We start from the raw sequence: 16344 nt of genomic DNA on the forward strand, positions 1-16344 counted from the left end.
ACCAGTTTCGGGCTAATCAACCGTCATCAGCCCGGCTATCTTGAATCCAGTGGCAAAGTGAGCAAGGGACCAATACCTTGCCAATGGACCCAGGCATTCCCCTCAATGAAGTGCCATGAGATTTGCAGGCTACCCAGTTAATGTACTTCCTTTGAAGTCCCAGGTGAAGCTTTTCCCAGGTGCAGTGTATTGCAAGTTCTTATAGCTTCAACAGCCAATTGCAACTCCAGTTTAGTCTTAGATAAGAACCACACACCATATCTTTCTGGTCAATCAGAAGGACTTATGAAACATACTGACCCACAGACAGACGCAGGCCACTAGCCCCCTAACCATATCTTCCAAATTTTAGAGGTTTTTCAGTTTTAATTTCCAATGCAAACTGCACTTAAACTGTGTGTTTCAGGTGAATTTCTAAGGTGTGTTAAATTATTATAAACAAAGCTAAGCATAGCTTCACTTTAATCTGTTTTTTCTGTGCGTAAACACACACACTGTGGTACAGCAGAGTGGTTCTTTGGGAGTCCTGTACGGAGCAGTGTGAGATGAGCCAACCCTTCTGAATGTTTGAGCAGATTGGAGTTGCGAGGGTTCATCTGCACCCAACCCAAAACAATACCAAATAATATGTGAAAAAGAAGAGCCGTCTCAGGAAGTGAGGAAACCTCCCCCTGCTTCCTCCTTTGAGAAAAAAAAACAGGTAGAAGAACGCGAGAAATACAAACCACGGAACTCAAAGGGCACTGGTTTCCTTTCGAACAACAAGTCGGTGGCCCCCATCTTGTGGCGCAGCAGCTCTCGTCCGTTACTGCCCACCATGGAAGAGCAGATCCAGCCAGAGGAGGCGGACGGGGCCTGCCAGGCTCAGGCCAAACACGAGAACAATGCCCTCCTGAACGCCTACAAGTGGCAGACGACGGCCGAGGGTCACAAGGCGACGCAGAGCCCCACAGGGGCCTCAACTCAAGGCAGCAGAAAGTGGGGCAAGCTCCAGAGCTGGAAGCGGTCGAAAAGTCACCCCAGCACCAACGCCAAAGAGGCTGAGGAGAGCGCATCCACTCCTGCGGGCACCACGCAGCTGGAAGCCTCCGCCGTCGCCAAAAGATCCGTCTTCCGCAGGGCTGTCTCCAACCCTGTCAGAGTCAAGGAGACGGACCAGGATACTAGCGGAAGAGGCGACCGGCTGAGAAGTTACTTCCGGTCCGTTTCCCAGCGACTCCTGAAGAAGAACGCGGCCAACCAGGGCCCCGAGCATCCGACGGCGGCTGAAGGTACATTGGGGACACCCCCGAACTCGTGAAGGGAGATGGAGCTTCCTGTATGAGAGGGGGTGAATGAGGGCCGGGACTGCTAAAGTGGAGGGGTTGAGGTTAAAAAGAGCCAGGGACAAATGAGGATGGTCCATTAAAGGAGGAATGGGCCTCAGACGAGAGAGGGGAGGTAGAACGGCCTAAGAAACGGGGGCAGGGGGTAATGAGGACAGGGACATCTGAGATGGGGGTGAAGGCGATCAGGGTGTTTTGAGGAAATGTAGAGGGGGGCATGGGAAGGCAGGGACTGGTCAGAAGAGGTAGGGGAAGGAGGGCGGCTCTTTTAAAGAATGATAAAGGAAAGCGGCGACTGCTGAGGTTACGGAGAACAAGTGCTGCTGAGGAGAGTGAGGAAGGTAAATGAGCGCAGGGCTGGACTGCTAAGAAAGTCGAGGAAAGATGCGTATGGAATGCTAGAGTACGTTACATAAGAATAGTATGTCTTTCCTGGAGACAATAGGCGAAGGTGGTCAGAAATAGATGAGTAAAAATATAGGCCCGGGCACCCTAAAGAAAAAGTATCCCACGTTTCCGGATTGCGCCTTTTTGCAAACCACTGCTTCAGTGTTATTAGAAAAAGAGGCATACTGCAGATGCATCAACGTAGCCTTTTGCTAATCCTAAATAACGATTTTTAAGGAATCGCTATTTAGGAATAGCAAAAGCCTATGCATGTAGGAATCGCTATTAAAATAGCGATTCCTAAACATTCCTTAATTGCTACTCGCAAGTTGCTAGTCGCATTTAAGGAATACTCCCCCACATGCATCAAACTCCCGTTTTGCGTTTCCAAATTTGCGATTTTTACCGAATCGCAAATATGGATTCGCAAAACGGGATGCATCATAGAAAATGCTAAATATTTTCGATTCGGTAAAAATCGCAATTTTTACCGAATCGCAAATATTATGCGAATTCAAAATTGCGAATTCGCTATTCCCATTGATTCCTATGGGCCAAAAGGTCCATAGGAATCAATGGAGATTGCGAATTCGCAATTTTGAATTCGCAAATGTTGATGCATTCCATGGGTGCAGGGGGGGGTCCAAAGGACCCCCCTCTGCACCCCTGAAATGTATTTTTAAATGGATGTTTCACACACACATGTCCTAAGGACATGTGTGTCTGTAACATGACATTGTTTAAAATGTAAATTAGAACATTTTAAACATTTTTGGCAATTTACCACGAGGTTCAACCTTGTGGTAATTTGCACTTCCAAACTTTGTATTCGCAATTAGTTTCAGAATGATGCATTGCATTTAAGGAATCGCAAATTTGCGATTCCTTAAATGCAATCGTATTCTGGAAAGTCGCTAAATTAGCGATTGTCATCACAAAAAAATGATGCATCTGAAAAAGCATTTTTGGAATCGCAAACGGACGATTTTAAGGAATCGCACCGTTTGCGACTTCAAAAATGCTTGATGCATGTGGGGGACTGTCCCATTCATTCCTATAGGCCTACAGGCCCTTTGGAATGTATTGGAGATTGCATGAGCAATTTGCGAATACCATTAGGTACTCCCAAATTGCTCATGCAATTTCACCCCTGACACCCTGTTGCACCCCTGAAATTGATCTCTGCACATATGTTGCACACACACATGCCCTAAGGGCATGTGTGTAAGCAACATGGAACTTTGAAAAATGCACGAAAGTGCTTTTTTAGAAGTTTTACTGGCAGATGCATCAAAGTAATGTTTTGCGAGTCCTTAATAGCGAATTTTAAGGAATCGCTATTAAAGACTCGCAAAACGGGATGCATGTAGGAATCGCAATGTTATTAGCGATTCCTTAAGATTCCTTATTAGCGATTCGGTAATAGCTAATCGCTAGTAAGGAATGGCTTCCCCATTCATTCCTATGGGCCTAAAGGCCCATAGGAATGAATGGGAAAGCCATTCCTTATTAGCAAAGGCCCATAGGAATGAATGGGGAAGCCATTCCTTATTAGCGATTAGCTATTACCGAATCGCTAATGTTCCGCTATTTCAAGGGTGCCAGGGTGTCCAAAGGACGCCCTGTTGCACCCCTGAAATGGACCTGTGCACAAATGTTACACAAACACATGCCCTAAGGGCATGTGTGCGCGCAACATGTAACTTTGAAAAATGCACAAAAGTGCTTTTTTCAAAGTTTTAGCAAATTACCACGATGTTCAACTTCATGGTAATTTTCTCCCCCTATTAGCGAAATCGCTATTTTTTTGGGTTTCATGCATTGCATTTAAGGAATCTCATTTTGGGATTCCTTAAATGCAAGAGCAATTTAAGGAATCTCTATTTAGAGATTCCTTAAATTGCGATTTCTGCATTTGGGATGATGCATCCCAAATGCAAAAATACCGGGAGCAAACGGGCAGATTCTGAGAATCTACCCGTTTGCTCCCGGTATTTTCTTTGATGCATCTGCCTGTTAGCAAATTACCATGAAGTTCAACTTCATGGTAATTTGCTACTCCTATTAGCGAATTCGCTATTTTTTTGACTTTCATGCATTGCATTTAAGGAATTTCAATTTGGGATTCCTTAAATGCAATCGCAATTTAAGGAATCTCAATTTAGAGATTCCTTAAATTGTGATTTTTGGATTTGGGATGATGCATCCCAAATGCAAAAATACCGGGAGCAAAGGGGCAGATTCTAACAGGCACATGCATTATTGTTGGCTTTTGCGATTTCTTAATTGCGATTTTTAAGGAATCGCAATTAAGAAATCGCAAAAGCCTATGTATGAAGAAATCGCAGAAAAATTTTCGATTTCTTAAAATTCCTTAATTGCGACTCGCAAATTGCGAATCGCAATTAAGGAATACCTCCCCATTCATTCCTATGGGGCTCTGGAAGACATTCTCAATTTGCGATTAGCAATTAGCGAATCGCAAATTGAAAATGCGGTTTCAAGGGTGCAGGGGTGTCCAAAGGACACCCTGTTGCACCCCTGAAATCAATCTGTGCACATATGTTGTGCACAACATGAAACTTTGAAAAATGCACGAAAGTGCATTTTTCAAAGTTTTCGCAAATTACCATGAGGTTCAACCTCATGGTAATTTGCTCCCTCTAATTGCGAAATCTCAATTTTTAAGGTTTCGTGCATTGCATTTAAGGAATCGCAAAATGCGATTCCTTAAATGCAATCGCAATTTGAGAAATCACAAATATTTGCGAATTCTCAAATTGCGAGGGCCTTCACCCTTCATGCATTCCAAACGCAGATTTTGCGATCGCAAGCGGCCGATTTTTGCGATCCGCACCGTTTGCGATCGCAAAAACCTTTGATGCATGTGCCTGTAAGAATCTGCCCCTTTGCTCCCGGTATTTACTTTGATGCATATGCCTGATAGTTTTTTAACTTCACTGAGATAAAACAAAATGCTTCAATTGCCAGGACTCATTGTGCACGATTAGTTCACAATGGTGAACCACACCTTGTATAAGTGAGGCCACTTCTGCTCAGGCCCCCTGCCCATGCTCAATCTGTATACGTTATTGGGCCAGCCCAGCGAGAGCCCGGGAATTACACTTCTGCCTCATTGGTAAAAGGGAGGTAATAGAGGATCATCTGCCCCAGAAAGGCCGATCAGACCTCCACTAGGCCGCTGGCGCCATCTGAACAGCGCAGAGCCCAACTCGGCCACCACGCTGGCTAAAAAAGCAGCCCACGGCTGCAACTCAGATATTGGCCATTGCCCGAGTTTCCGCTTTAACAATCCGACCCTGGTAGGGGGTAAAAAATTGCATGCTGAGGAGAGGGCACAGAAGTGAAGGAGTGTAGGGGCTGCAGAGGAGAGAAGATGTAGTAAACGACTGCTGGGGAGAGGAGAGAGTAAAGGGGAGAGGTTGTGTTGAGGAAAAAATAAAGAGAGAGTAAACGAAGGCAGAGAATGCTGAATAGAGAGCAAGAGTAAAGAAGGACAGGAGGTGCCAAGAAATAGTGTAGAGGGTGCCACAGACTGCTGAGAAGAGATGGGAGGGGAAGGAAATGAAATGAAATGAAAATGAAATGAAAAACGATTTTTAACGCGCAACTAAGCCCAGGTGGGCGTCAAGGCGCCTGACCAAATAATACCAGATAACAGAGACTAATCCTAATTACGGATATGCCCTGACAAAACACCAGGTCTTGAGCGCCTTTTTAAAGGAAGACAGAGAGGGTTGCATCTTAATCTCAAGAGGTAACAAGTTCCATAGTTTGGGAGCAGCAATGGAAAAAGCTCTGTTTCCCCAGCGAACCCTTTTGGCACGTGGGACAACCAACAAATTCATCTCAGAAGATCTTAAAGATCTACCAGGCTGGTAGCGGGTCAGCAGGGCACCAAGGGGGTCAGAAGAACCCTCTGCCAAAGCTCGATAGACAAGACAGAGGATCTTAAACGAGATCCTGAGATGAATGGGCAGCCAATGAAGGCTCTTTCTGGCCATCGTAGCAGATGAAGCTTTGGGAAGTGCTAAGACAAAACGAGCAGCCGCATTTTGAACTACCTGTAATCGCTGAATGAGCCCCTTGTTGGAGTCTACATAAAGCGCATTACAGTAGTCCAACCTTGAACCTATCAATACTACTGCCACCTGTTTACGTGCTGAGGGAGAGAGATAGTGAAGAATCCTCCTGAGAATCTTTAACACTCGCCAGCAGGTGGCCACCGTACGGTTGACCTGCAGAGTCATGGATAAGGAGGTGTCAAAGATTACCCCAAGATTTCTTGCCGACTGGGAGGGAGATGGACAGGTTCCCAGTGAGGCCGGCCACCACTCATCCGACCAAATATCCTGGTCCTTGCCAAAGACCAGGATCTCAGTTTTGTCGCCATTCAACTTCAGGGAATTCTGAAGCATCCAGTCAGAGACTGTCTGCATACAGATCCTGAAGTTGGTGGCAGATGATGAAACTGAGTGGGCCAGTGACACCATAATCTGGGTGTCATCGGCGTATGACACCAGTTCCATCCCCTGAGATTTTACTAGCCTTGCAAGGGGGGCGACATAAATGTTAAATAGGGTCGGACTGAGAGCCGACCCTTGTGGCACCCCACACTGCAAGGACATAGCAGGGGAAAGGAACTAACCAAGCTTGACTCTTTGCTCCCTGTGCTGTAAAAAGGAGTGCAGGAGGTTCAGAGCCATGCCGGAGATCCCTGCCTCCCTCAACCGAGATCTAAGCGTTGAGGGAGACAGGGTGTCAAACGCCGCTGTGAGGTCCAGTAGCACCAACACAGTAGTTTGGCCAGCGTCCACCTTCCTACGGATGTTATTTGCCACCATAGTCAGAGCTGTCTCAGTACTATGAGCCTTTCGGAACCCATGCCGGGAGCTGTCAAGATACCCAGATGAGTCCAGGAAGGCGGTAAGATGGCCGTTGAGGTTTGTCTCAAGAATCTTAGCAGGAGCGGGTAACAGTGAGATAGGTCTGAAAATTTTCAGCTGTTCCGGGTCTAACGTGGGCTTCTTGAGTAGAGGCTTCACTATCGCCTTTTTCCATATTAGGGGGAAGGTACCTTGGGTTATAGCACCATTCATAACTTCCAGGAGTGGCGGGAGCAGTATCGCTCTGCATTCCTTCAATATCCTCAAAGGGCAAGGATCTAGTGGTGATGAGGATTTGATCCTATCGAGTAGAAGCTCAAGTTCTTCTCGGGTGAGTGGTGGAAAGACCGTTAGACTATCCGGGTGGTCTCTAGTCCAGGCTTGTAATTTGTTCAGGGTTTGGAGTGAGGAGTCGGCTAGGGACTTTCTCTGAGTTTCCAGCGCAAGATAGATGTCCTCAATTTTTTTATGGAAGAACTCTGATATGTTGTTGCAGAGCTCCTGCGAGCCCACAACTGGATCCGGGACCTGTAGGGAGCAGAGGGAGTCTACAATCTTAAAGGAAGGAGGATAGGGTTACTGGAGAGCAGCTACTGCTGAGGAAAGAGTAAGACCGAAAATGAGAGCAGGGGCTGCTGAGAGTAGAATGGGCAAGAAAAACAGGAACAGATGAGGAGGGAGAGAGGTTAAGGCAGGAAGTGGATTGTTGAGGAGAGGTGGTGGTAAGAGAAAGTAGGGGCATTTGAGGAGAGAATTGGTAAGGGTGGGCAGGAACTGCAGAGAAGACAGAAGTGGTAAACTAAAGAAGGGACTCCTGAGGATTCAGAAGAGAGAGAGAGAACGTCTGCAAGGGGCTGTAGGCAGGGCACTGTGATAATGCAGCAGTGTTGGGGCAAATTGTGCGACAGGGTTGACTAAATTATGCAGCAAGAAAGGGCAAATTATGCCGCATGATGCAGCACATTTTACTTCATTACTTTGTTATTACACTTGTTAACACTGTCTGGGAATTGGTTGTACCTCATTAGTAGGAGTTTAACACCCACATTTAGCAATAATCAACAGAAAGGAGACCAGTCAACCATTGCAAACGACCTTCAGCTGTGCAGCAACATGTGTCGCTGAGTTTTTAGAAAATTTGGGAATGTTGAGCTAGAAGGACTTTTTTTTGTTAAAATCTGCAGATTATGCAGCAGATGATAGATTATGTGGCAAATGCAGAAAATCAATAATTATGCAAAAAACGCCGCAGCTGCACAATCACATAATTACAGTGGCCCTAGCTACAGGGAAGAGACTGGTGGAGTATAGGAAAGCAGCTGCTGCTGAGGATAGAGAGAGTAAACAGAACAGGAATGTTTGAGGAGAGGGATACATGAGGGCAGGGTCTACATGAGAGGGTGCTGGAGGAGAGCATACTCAAGAGGTTGTAAGGGAGAACAAGGACTGCAAAAGATTATAGAGGAGGGCAGGGACAGAGAGAGAAAGGGTGGAGAGAGAATGCAGTGTTATGGCCATAGCTGTCGACTTTGGAACTGAAAAACCAGGATCCAGTATCAGCATCGCTCAATAGTCTCTGATTCTGGGCAAATCAGTTATCAGCAATGTGATAAATGAAAGAAGAGAATTCATCTCAAAATGTGTATAGAGCGCTGTACCGCACGTAAAGTCTGAGGCTGAAGAAATATCACCATTGATGTCACAAGATGTCACTTTCTGTTTGGTTTGAGAGTGTGGGGTACCACAAGTAATGTCAGTACATGGTCCCTTAAATAAACTGAAATTAGTAATCTGGAACCAATCCCTTCCCTGAGCCAGAAATCAGTTCAGTGTAACTGATCCCTGCCTTGAGCTGGTAGCAGTGATATGCGGCCAATTCCTTTTTTGCAGAAGTAATAAAAACAAGCATTTGCAATGCATAAGGTCTCGCATTAGGAAAGTTTGAGCTATTGGTATTGTAAATGACACATTTTTTATTTATGTGTTGGTTTTGAAAATAGCAAAAATAATAGCTTTGTCATTTACAGTGCCAATAGTTATAACTTGTGACACCTATAGCATTTGTAATGCAATATGTGTTGTATTCACGTGACTTGGATGTATTGATATTACAAATAACAATGGCTTATCATTTTTTTAATAATTAATACTTAAATAAAAGTTATTGTAATTTATAATGGCAATAGCTTAAACTTTTGTAAATAACTTTTGTGAAGAATATGTTCAGTGTATTTTATTTTGACGAAAATCCAAGAACAGAAGTGAAATACTAACCTCTTTTTGTGACATTTGTAATAAAGCTTGAAACATTGAGAGAACATATTTGACCCAGTTGTTGTTGAATGGTTGCACAGATTGATGCTGTGGTGGCGCTGAGTGATGTTGTGGTGGCGACTAGTGATGCTGTGGCATTCAATGATCCTGTGGTAGCGCATAGTGATGTTGTTGTGCCCCTTAGTGATGCTGTGGTGGTGATGAGTGATGCTGTGGTGATGCGATAGATAGAGTGAGTGGGATAGATAGATAGAGTGAGAGCGATAGATAGAGTGAGGGCAATAGATAGATAGATATATAGATAGAGTGAGGGCGATAGATAGATAGAGTGAGGGCGATAGATAGATAGAGGGAGGGCGATAGATAGAGGGAGGACGATAGATAGCTAGACAGATCGATAGAGTGATGACGATCAGTATCTAGATAAATAGATAGATAGAATGATAGATAGATAGATAGATAGATAGATAGATAGATAGATAGATAGATAGATAGATAGATAGATAGATAGAGGGAGGGCGATAGATAGAGTGAGGGCGATAGATAGCTAGACAGATCGATAGAGTGATGGCGATCAGTATCTAGATTAATATATAGATAGAATGATAGATAGACCGAGTGAGGGCGATAGATAGATAGAGTGAGGGCGATAGATAGTGAGGGCAATAGATAGATAGATAGAGTGAGGGTGATAGATAGTGAGGGCAATAGATAGAGTGAGGGCGATAGCAAGATAGAGTGAGGGCGATAGATAGAGTGGGGGCGATAGATAGATAGAGTGAGGGCAAAAGATAGATAGATTGATAGATAGAGTGAGGCAGATAGATAGATAGATAGATAGATAGATAGATAGATAGATAGATAGATAGATAGATAGATAGATAGATAGATAGATAGAGTGAGGGAGATAGATAGAGTGAGGACGATAGAAAGAGTGAGGGCGATAGAAATAGTGAGGGCGATAGAAAGAGTGAGGGCGATGGATAGAGTGAGGGCGATGGATAGAGTGAGGGCGATGGATAGAGTGAAGGTGATAGATAGATAGATAGATAGATAGATAGATAGATAGATAGATAGATAGATAGATAGATAGATAGATAGATAGATAGAGTGAGGGCGATAGATGGATAGTGAGGGCAATAGATAGAGTGAGGGCAATAGCAAGATAGAGTGAGGGCGATAGATAGATAGAGTGAGGGCGATAGATAGATAGAGTGAGGGCGATAGATAGATAGATAGATAGATAGATAGATAGATAGATAGATAGATAGATAGATAGATAGATAGATAGATAGACAGATAGATAGAGTGAGGGCGATTAGATAGATAGAGTGAGGGCGATAGATAGATAGATAGAGTGAGGGCGATAGATAGACTGATAGAGTGAGAGCGATAGATAGATAGGCAGATAGAGTGAGGGCGATAGATAGATAGACAGATAGAGTGAGGGCGATAGATAGATAGATAGAGTGAGGGCGATAGATAGACAGATAGAGTGAGGGCGATAGATAGATAGACAGATAGAGTGAGGGAGATAGATAGATAGATAGATAGATAGATAGATAGATAGATAGATAGATAGATAGATAGATAGATAGATAGATAGATAGATAGATAGATAGATAGATAGATAGATAGATAGATAGATAGATGTGAGGGCGATAGATAGATAGATAGATAGATAGATAGATAGATAGATAGATAGATAGATAGATAAATAGATAGATAGTTGTGTGTGCGGTTGTGTTTGTGGTTGTGTGTGCGTGGTTGTGTGTGTGTGGTTGTGTGTGTTATGCTTTGTTTTGCTATGCTATATTTTGTTATGCTATGCTATGTTTTGTTGTGTTTGGTATGCTTTGCTATGTTTTGCTAGGCTATGATATGTTTTGTTTTGATATGCTATGTTTTGTTGTGTTTTGTTAAGCTATGCTATGTTTTGTTGTGTTTTGCTATGTTTTGTTATGCTATGTGTTGTGTTTTGTTATGCTATGCTATGTTTTGTTATGTTATGCTATGTTTTGTTATGCTATGCAATGTTTTTTGCTATTCTATGCTTTGTTTTGCTATTCTATGCTTTGTTTTGTAATGCTATGCTATGTTTTTTTGCTATCCTATGCTTTTTTTTATGCTGTGCAATGCTTTGTTGTGTTTTGCTATGATGTGTTATGCTATGCTATGTTTTGTTGTGTTTTGCTATGTTTTGTTATGCTATGTGTTGTTGTGTTTTGTTTTGCTATGCTATGTTTTGTTATGCTATGCAATGTTTTGTTATGCTTTGTTTTATTATGCTATGCTATGTTTTGCTATCCTATGCTTCGTTTTGTTATGCTATGCTATGCTTTGTTGTGTTTTGCTATGCTATGCTATGCTTTGTTATGCTATGCTATGTTTTGTTGTGTTTTGCTATGCTATGCTTTGTTGTGCTATGCTATGTTTTGTTATGCTATGCTTTGTTATGCTATGCTATGTTTTGCCATGCTATGTTTTGCTATGCTATGCTTTGTTATGCTATGCTATGTTTTGTTATGCTATGCTATATGTTGTGTTTTATTATGCTATGCTTTGTTTTGCTATGCTATGTTTTGTTATGCTATGCTATGCTATGTTTTGTTGTGTTTGATATGCTATGTTTTGCTATGCTATTATATGTTTTGTTTTGCTGTGCTATGTTTTGTTGTGTTTTGTTAAGCTGTGCTATGTTTTGTTGTGTTTTGCTGTTTTGTTATGCTACGTGTTGTGTTTTGTTATGCTATGTTTTGTCATGTTATGCAATGTTTTGTTATGCTATGCTATGTTTGTTTTTCTATCCTTTGCTTTGTTTTGTTATGCTATGCTCCGTTTAGTTTTGCTATCCTATGCTTTGTTTTGTTATGCTATGCTATGGTTTGTTGTGTTTTGTTATGCTATGCTATTCTTTGTTGTGTTTTGATATGCTATACTTTGTTATGCTATTTTGTGTTATGCTATGCTATGTTTTGTTTTATTATGCTATGCTTTGTTTTGCAATGCTGTTTTGTTATGCTATGCTGTGTTATGCTATGCTTTGTTATGCTATGCTTTTTTATGCTATGCTTTGTTATGCTATGCTTTGTTATGCTATGCTTTAATATGCTATGCTTTGTTATGGTATGCCAAGCGTTGTTTTGTTAGGCTATGCTATGTTGTGTTTTGTTATGCTATGTTGTATTTTGTTATGCTATGCTATGTTTTGTTGTGTTTTGTTATGCTATGCTAGGTTTTGCTATGCTTTGCAATGCTATGTTTTGTTATGTATGCTATGTTTTGTTGTGTGTTGTTATGCTATGCTATGGTTTGTTGTGTTTTGTTGTTTTGTTATGCTAGGCTTTGTTATGTTATGCTATGTTTTGTTATGCTATGCTATGTTTTGTTTTGCTATCCTATGCTTTGTTTTGTTATGTTATGCTATGCTATGTTTAGTTTTGCTATCCTATGCTTTGTTATGCTATGCTATGTTTTGTTGTGTTTTGCTATGATTTGTTATGCTATGCTATGTTTTGTTGTGTTTTATTATGCTATGCTTTGTTTTGCTATGCTATGCTTTGTTATGCTATGTTTTGTTATGCTATGCTATGTTTTGTTCTGCTATGTGTTGTTGTGTTTTGTTATGCTATGTTTTGTTATGCTATGCTATGTTTTGTTTTGCTATCCTATGCTTTGTTTTGTTATGTTATGCTATGCTATGTTTAGTTTTGCTATCCTATGCTTTGTTATGATATGCTATGTTTTGCTGTGTTTTGCTATGATTTGTTATGCTATGCTATGTTTTGTTGTGTTTTATTATGCTATGCTTTGTTTTGCTATGCTATGCTTTGTTATGCTATGTTTTGTTATGCTATGCTATGCTTTGTTATACTATGTTTTGTTATGCTAAGCTTTGTTTTGTTATGCTATGCTATGTTGTGTTTGGTTATGCTATGCTATGTGTTGTTGTGTTTTCTTACGCTATGCTATGTTTTGCAATGCTGTGTTTTGTATGCTATGTTTTGTTGTGTTTAGTTATGCTATGCTATATTTTGTTGTGTTTTGCTATGTTTTGTTATGCTATGTTCTGTTATGCTATGCTTTGTTTTATGTTATGTTATGCTATGCTATGTTTTGTTATGTTATGCTGCTTTGTTCTGCTGTTTTGTTGTGTTATGTTATGCTATGCTATGTTTTGTTTTACGCTACGCTATATTTTGTTGTGTTTTGCTATGTTTTGTTATGCTATGTTTTGTTATGCTATGCTTTGTTTTATGTTGTTATGCTATGTTTTGTTATGTTATGCTGTTTTGTTCTGCTGTTTTGTTGTGTTATGTTATGCTATGCTATGTTTTGTTTTACTATGCTATGTTTTGTTTTACTATGCTATGTTTTGTTTTGCTAGCTTTGTTATGTTATGCTTTGTCTTGTTATGCTATGTTTTGTTATGCTATGTTTTGTTGTGCTATGTTTTGTTATGCTATGCTAAGCTTTGTTGTGTTTTACTATGCTATGTTTTGTTTTGTTATGCTATGTTTTGTTTTCCTATCCTATGCTTTGTTTTGTTATGCTGTGCTTTTGCTATCCTATGCTTTTGTTTGTTATGCTATGCTATGCTGTGTTTCGTTATGCTATGCTATGTTTTGTTATGCTATGCGGGTGAGGGTATGTGAGGGTGTGTGAGTGTGTGTGTGAGGGTGAGTGAGGGTGAGTGAGGGTGAGGGTTTTTGAGGGTGATGGTGTGTGAGGGTGAGGGGGTGTGAGGGTGAGGGGGGTGAGGGGGTGTGAGGGTGAGGGTGTGAGTGAGTGAGGTGTGTGAGGGTGAGAGGGGGTGTGAGGGTGAGGGTGTGTGAGAGTGAGGGGGTGTGAGGGTGTGAGGGGGTGTGAGGGTGAGGGGGTGTGAGGGTGAGGGGGTGTGAGGGTGAGTGGGTGAGGGGTGTGAGGGTGAGTGAGGGTGTGTGAGGGGTGTGAGGGTGAGAGTGTGTGAGGGTGAGGGGTTGTGAGGGTGAGGGGGTGTGAGGGTGAGGGGGTGTGAGGGTGAGGGGGTGTGAGGGTGAGGGGGTGTGACGGTGAGGGGGTGAGAGGGTGAGAGGGTGTGTGAAGGTGAGGGTGTGTGAGGGCGAGAGGGTGTGTGAGGGTGAGAGGGTGTGTGAGAGTGAGGGGGTGTGAGGGTGAGGAGGTGTGTGAGGGGTCAGGGGGTGAGAGGTGGTGAGGGCGAGTGAGGGGGGTAAGGGCGAGTGAGGGGGGTGAGGGCGTGAGGGTGAGTGTCTCCAATGAATGTCGCTGCTTCACCTTCTTTGAAAATGTTCAGTGCTGCAAATAGAGCATGCCGCCCTAATTATCACAGCAAGAGGCCCCAAAGTGATAATTATCACAGCATGCAGAGAGGGCCCCTGCACATTAATTATAGTTGAGTGCTCCAGCAGCCTGGGGCGCCTGTTGACATGCTGTGATAAGTGGGGTCTCATGCTGTGATAATTGTTACTTGCGGTGCACGATACTGATTCTCGCCCCTCCAGGACTCCCTGACCTGCCTCATGGTTGCCAAGGCAATATTTCTGAAAATATTGGCTTGCTACCGTAAGGCAGGTCATGGAGTCCTCGAGAGGTGGGGTCCAGAGCAGACAAATCTGCTAAACAGGAGCTTTTTCCAATGGCAGGCCTCCGTTTCGAGAGGCCTACCAATGGAAAAAGGGGGCGTGGCTTCAAGCAGTACTGAAATCCCCCTGTTCACAATAGATCTTTGCCTGCAGCAGGGCCATGCCCTGCAATGCAGGCTTCAACCTAAAAATCAGTAAAGGACTCCTCCTTGGAGCCGGCACTCGGTAATTTGGAATCGATCACTACTCTAGACCAGGTATTTGTAATATGGAGCTGATTCCTTATCTGAGATGACTTCAGCAACTTGTACACTTTGTGCATTACTCTTTCTCTGATCCAATAATTAGTAATATGTAATTGATTTATTCTCTGACCTGGGACTCGGTAGTTTATAACTGATTCTGTCTCCATGTTGGAAACATTGATGTGATTTTTTTTTGCCACTGAGTCAACAATCAATAACATCTTACTGATTTATTCCCTGGGCTATGAATAGCTAATCTGTAACCAGCTAGTTCTTTGAACTGGGACTCAGTGATCACTAACTAATTTCTTATATAAACTAGGAATCAGTAATCCTAATCCTTTCTCGTAATGTGTAAACCTTGTTATCCTCTACTCTGTGCTGCCTGCGTATCCTATCACCCTGCAGTCCTTTCTTCCACTTCTTTCAGATGCACAAGCCACAGTGTGCTTGTGCAGCTCATTTATGCAGGTGTGGCATAAATCATCGAGCGATGCCGTGCTCAGCCCTGTTCTATAATTCTGGTGAGAGGATGTGGTAGAGCTAGCTGTCTGTCACGTAATTTTCCAGTGGTTAGCGTTTCCGCTGGCCCACCTGTGATTTTGGTCTTAGCCACATGACACTTCACTAGGGGACCATCTGGTCTGGTTGAGATCTCTCTCGCTCTCTCTCTCCTTTTGGTTAAAGCAAAAAGGAAGTTACATAGAAGCCAGGGCGACAAGGTCTGCTCAGCGTCAGAGCAATTGATACATGGTTCACAAAACACGGCAGGATGTTACACCTAGATCTGGGTTAAAAGAGAAGGCTGGCAAGAGAAAAATAATATTTTCAAATTATAAATGTCAAGCAGTCTTCGACACTCAGCTGTCTCTCAGAGCAACGGCTCATAGCTGTCAAATGTTTGCTGAAGCTTAACCAGCAGCTCAAGTTTGATTTGTACACGAGGTGGGCTGAGGTAAAATAGGTTGAGCTATGACCTAAAACAATCCTCTATGGGAAGAGAGGCAGGCAAATGTTAGCCTTCAGCTGTGACACTTGCAGACCTGTTCCCAGCGCACTGTGCTGACACAGCAGTGGTTACAGATCTGAATGTGGGAAATTCATCACCACAACTTGCAGCAAATAAAACAGCATAAAACAAAAACATATCTAATTTTTTGTCTCAAAAAGAAAAGCAATTGTGTTTTCTCCATCACACCATACCACGCCTCTACCTGGGCGCGAAATTACTGCTGAAATACAAGGACAATTTAGATTTTATCCTGGGCTTAATTTGTGAAAATGTTAGTGCCAAACACTTCTCAGGATGCCATTTGCATCTTCCACCACCCATTGCCCCTAACAACACTGCCAATGCCAGTATCAACACAACTACTAACAACACACTCCTACAAGTGGGATAATTCAGACTGTTCCAGGCCCCAAAGCAATGAGTGTCCTGGACGTCTGGTATTATAAATGTTTAATATACATTGAATTATTAAACACTGTTGATTTGCTCACCTCAAAATTATACAAACAGTGCGACCATGTGGTAGGCTGCCATATGTATCAGTGTTGAAAACAAAGGGCCACATGTACAAAGCCTATTCCAGATCGCAAACTGGTCGATCATGAGCGTCAA

At 42.7% G+C, this 16344-nt stretch overlaps 1 protein-coding gene across 2 annotated transcripts in view; it reads left to right on the forward strand.

The window, feature by feature from the left end:
• Positions 1 to 688: 688 nt before the first annotated feature.
• RASAL3 (RAS protein activator like 3) overlaps positions 689 to 16344 on the forward strand; it is a 245284-nt gene continuing 229628 nt past the window's right edge. For both annotated transcript variants that reach the window (XM_086960667.1, XM_086960658.1), the window contains exon 1: positions 689 to 1271. In XM_086960667.1, the coding sequence (XP_086816793.1) occupies positions 818 to 1271 (454 nt within the window). In that variant the 5' untranslated portion in view covers positions 689 to 817. The remainder of the gene's footprint in view (positions 1272 to 16344) is intronic.

This window comes from Lissotriton vulgaris, chromosome 1_1 (genome assembly GCF_964263255.1).
Source record: "Lissotriton vulgaris chromosome 1_1, aLisVul1.2, whole genome shotgun sequence".
Classification (NCBI taxonomy): Eukaryota; Metazoa; Chordata; class Amphibia; order Caudata; family Salamandridae; genus Lissotriton; species Lissotriton vulgaris.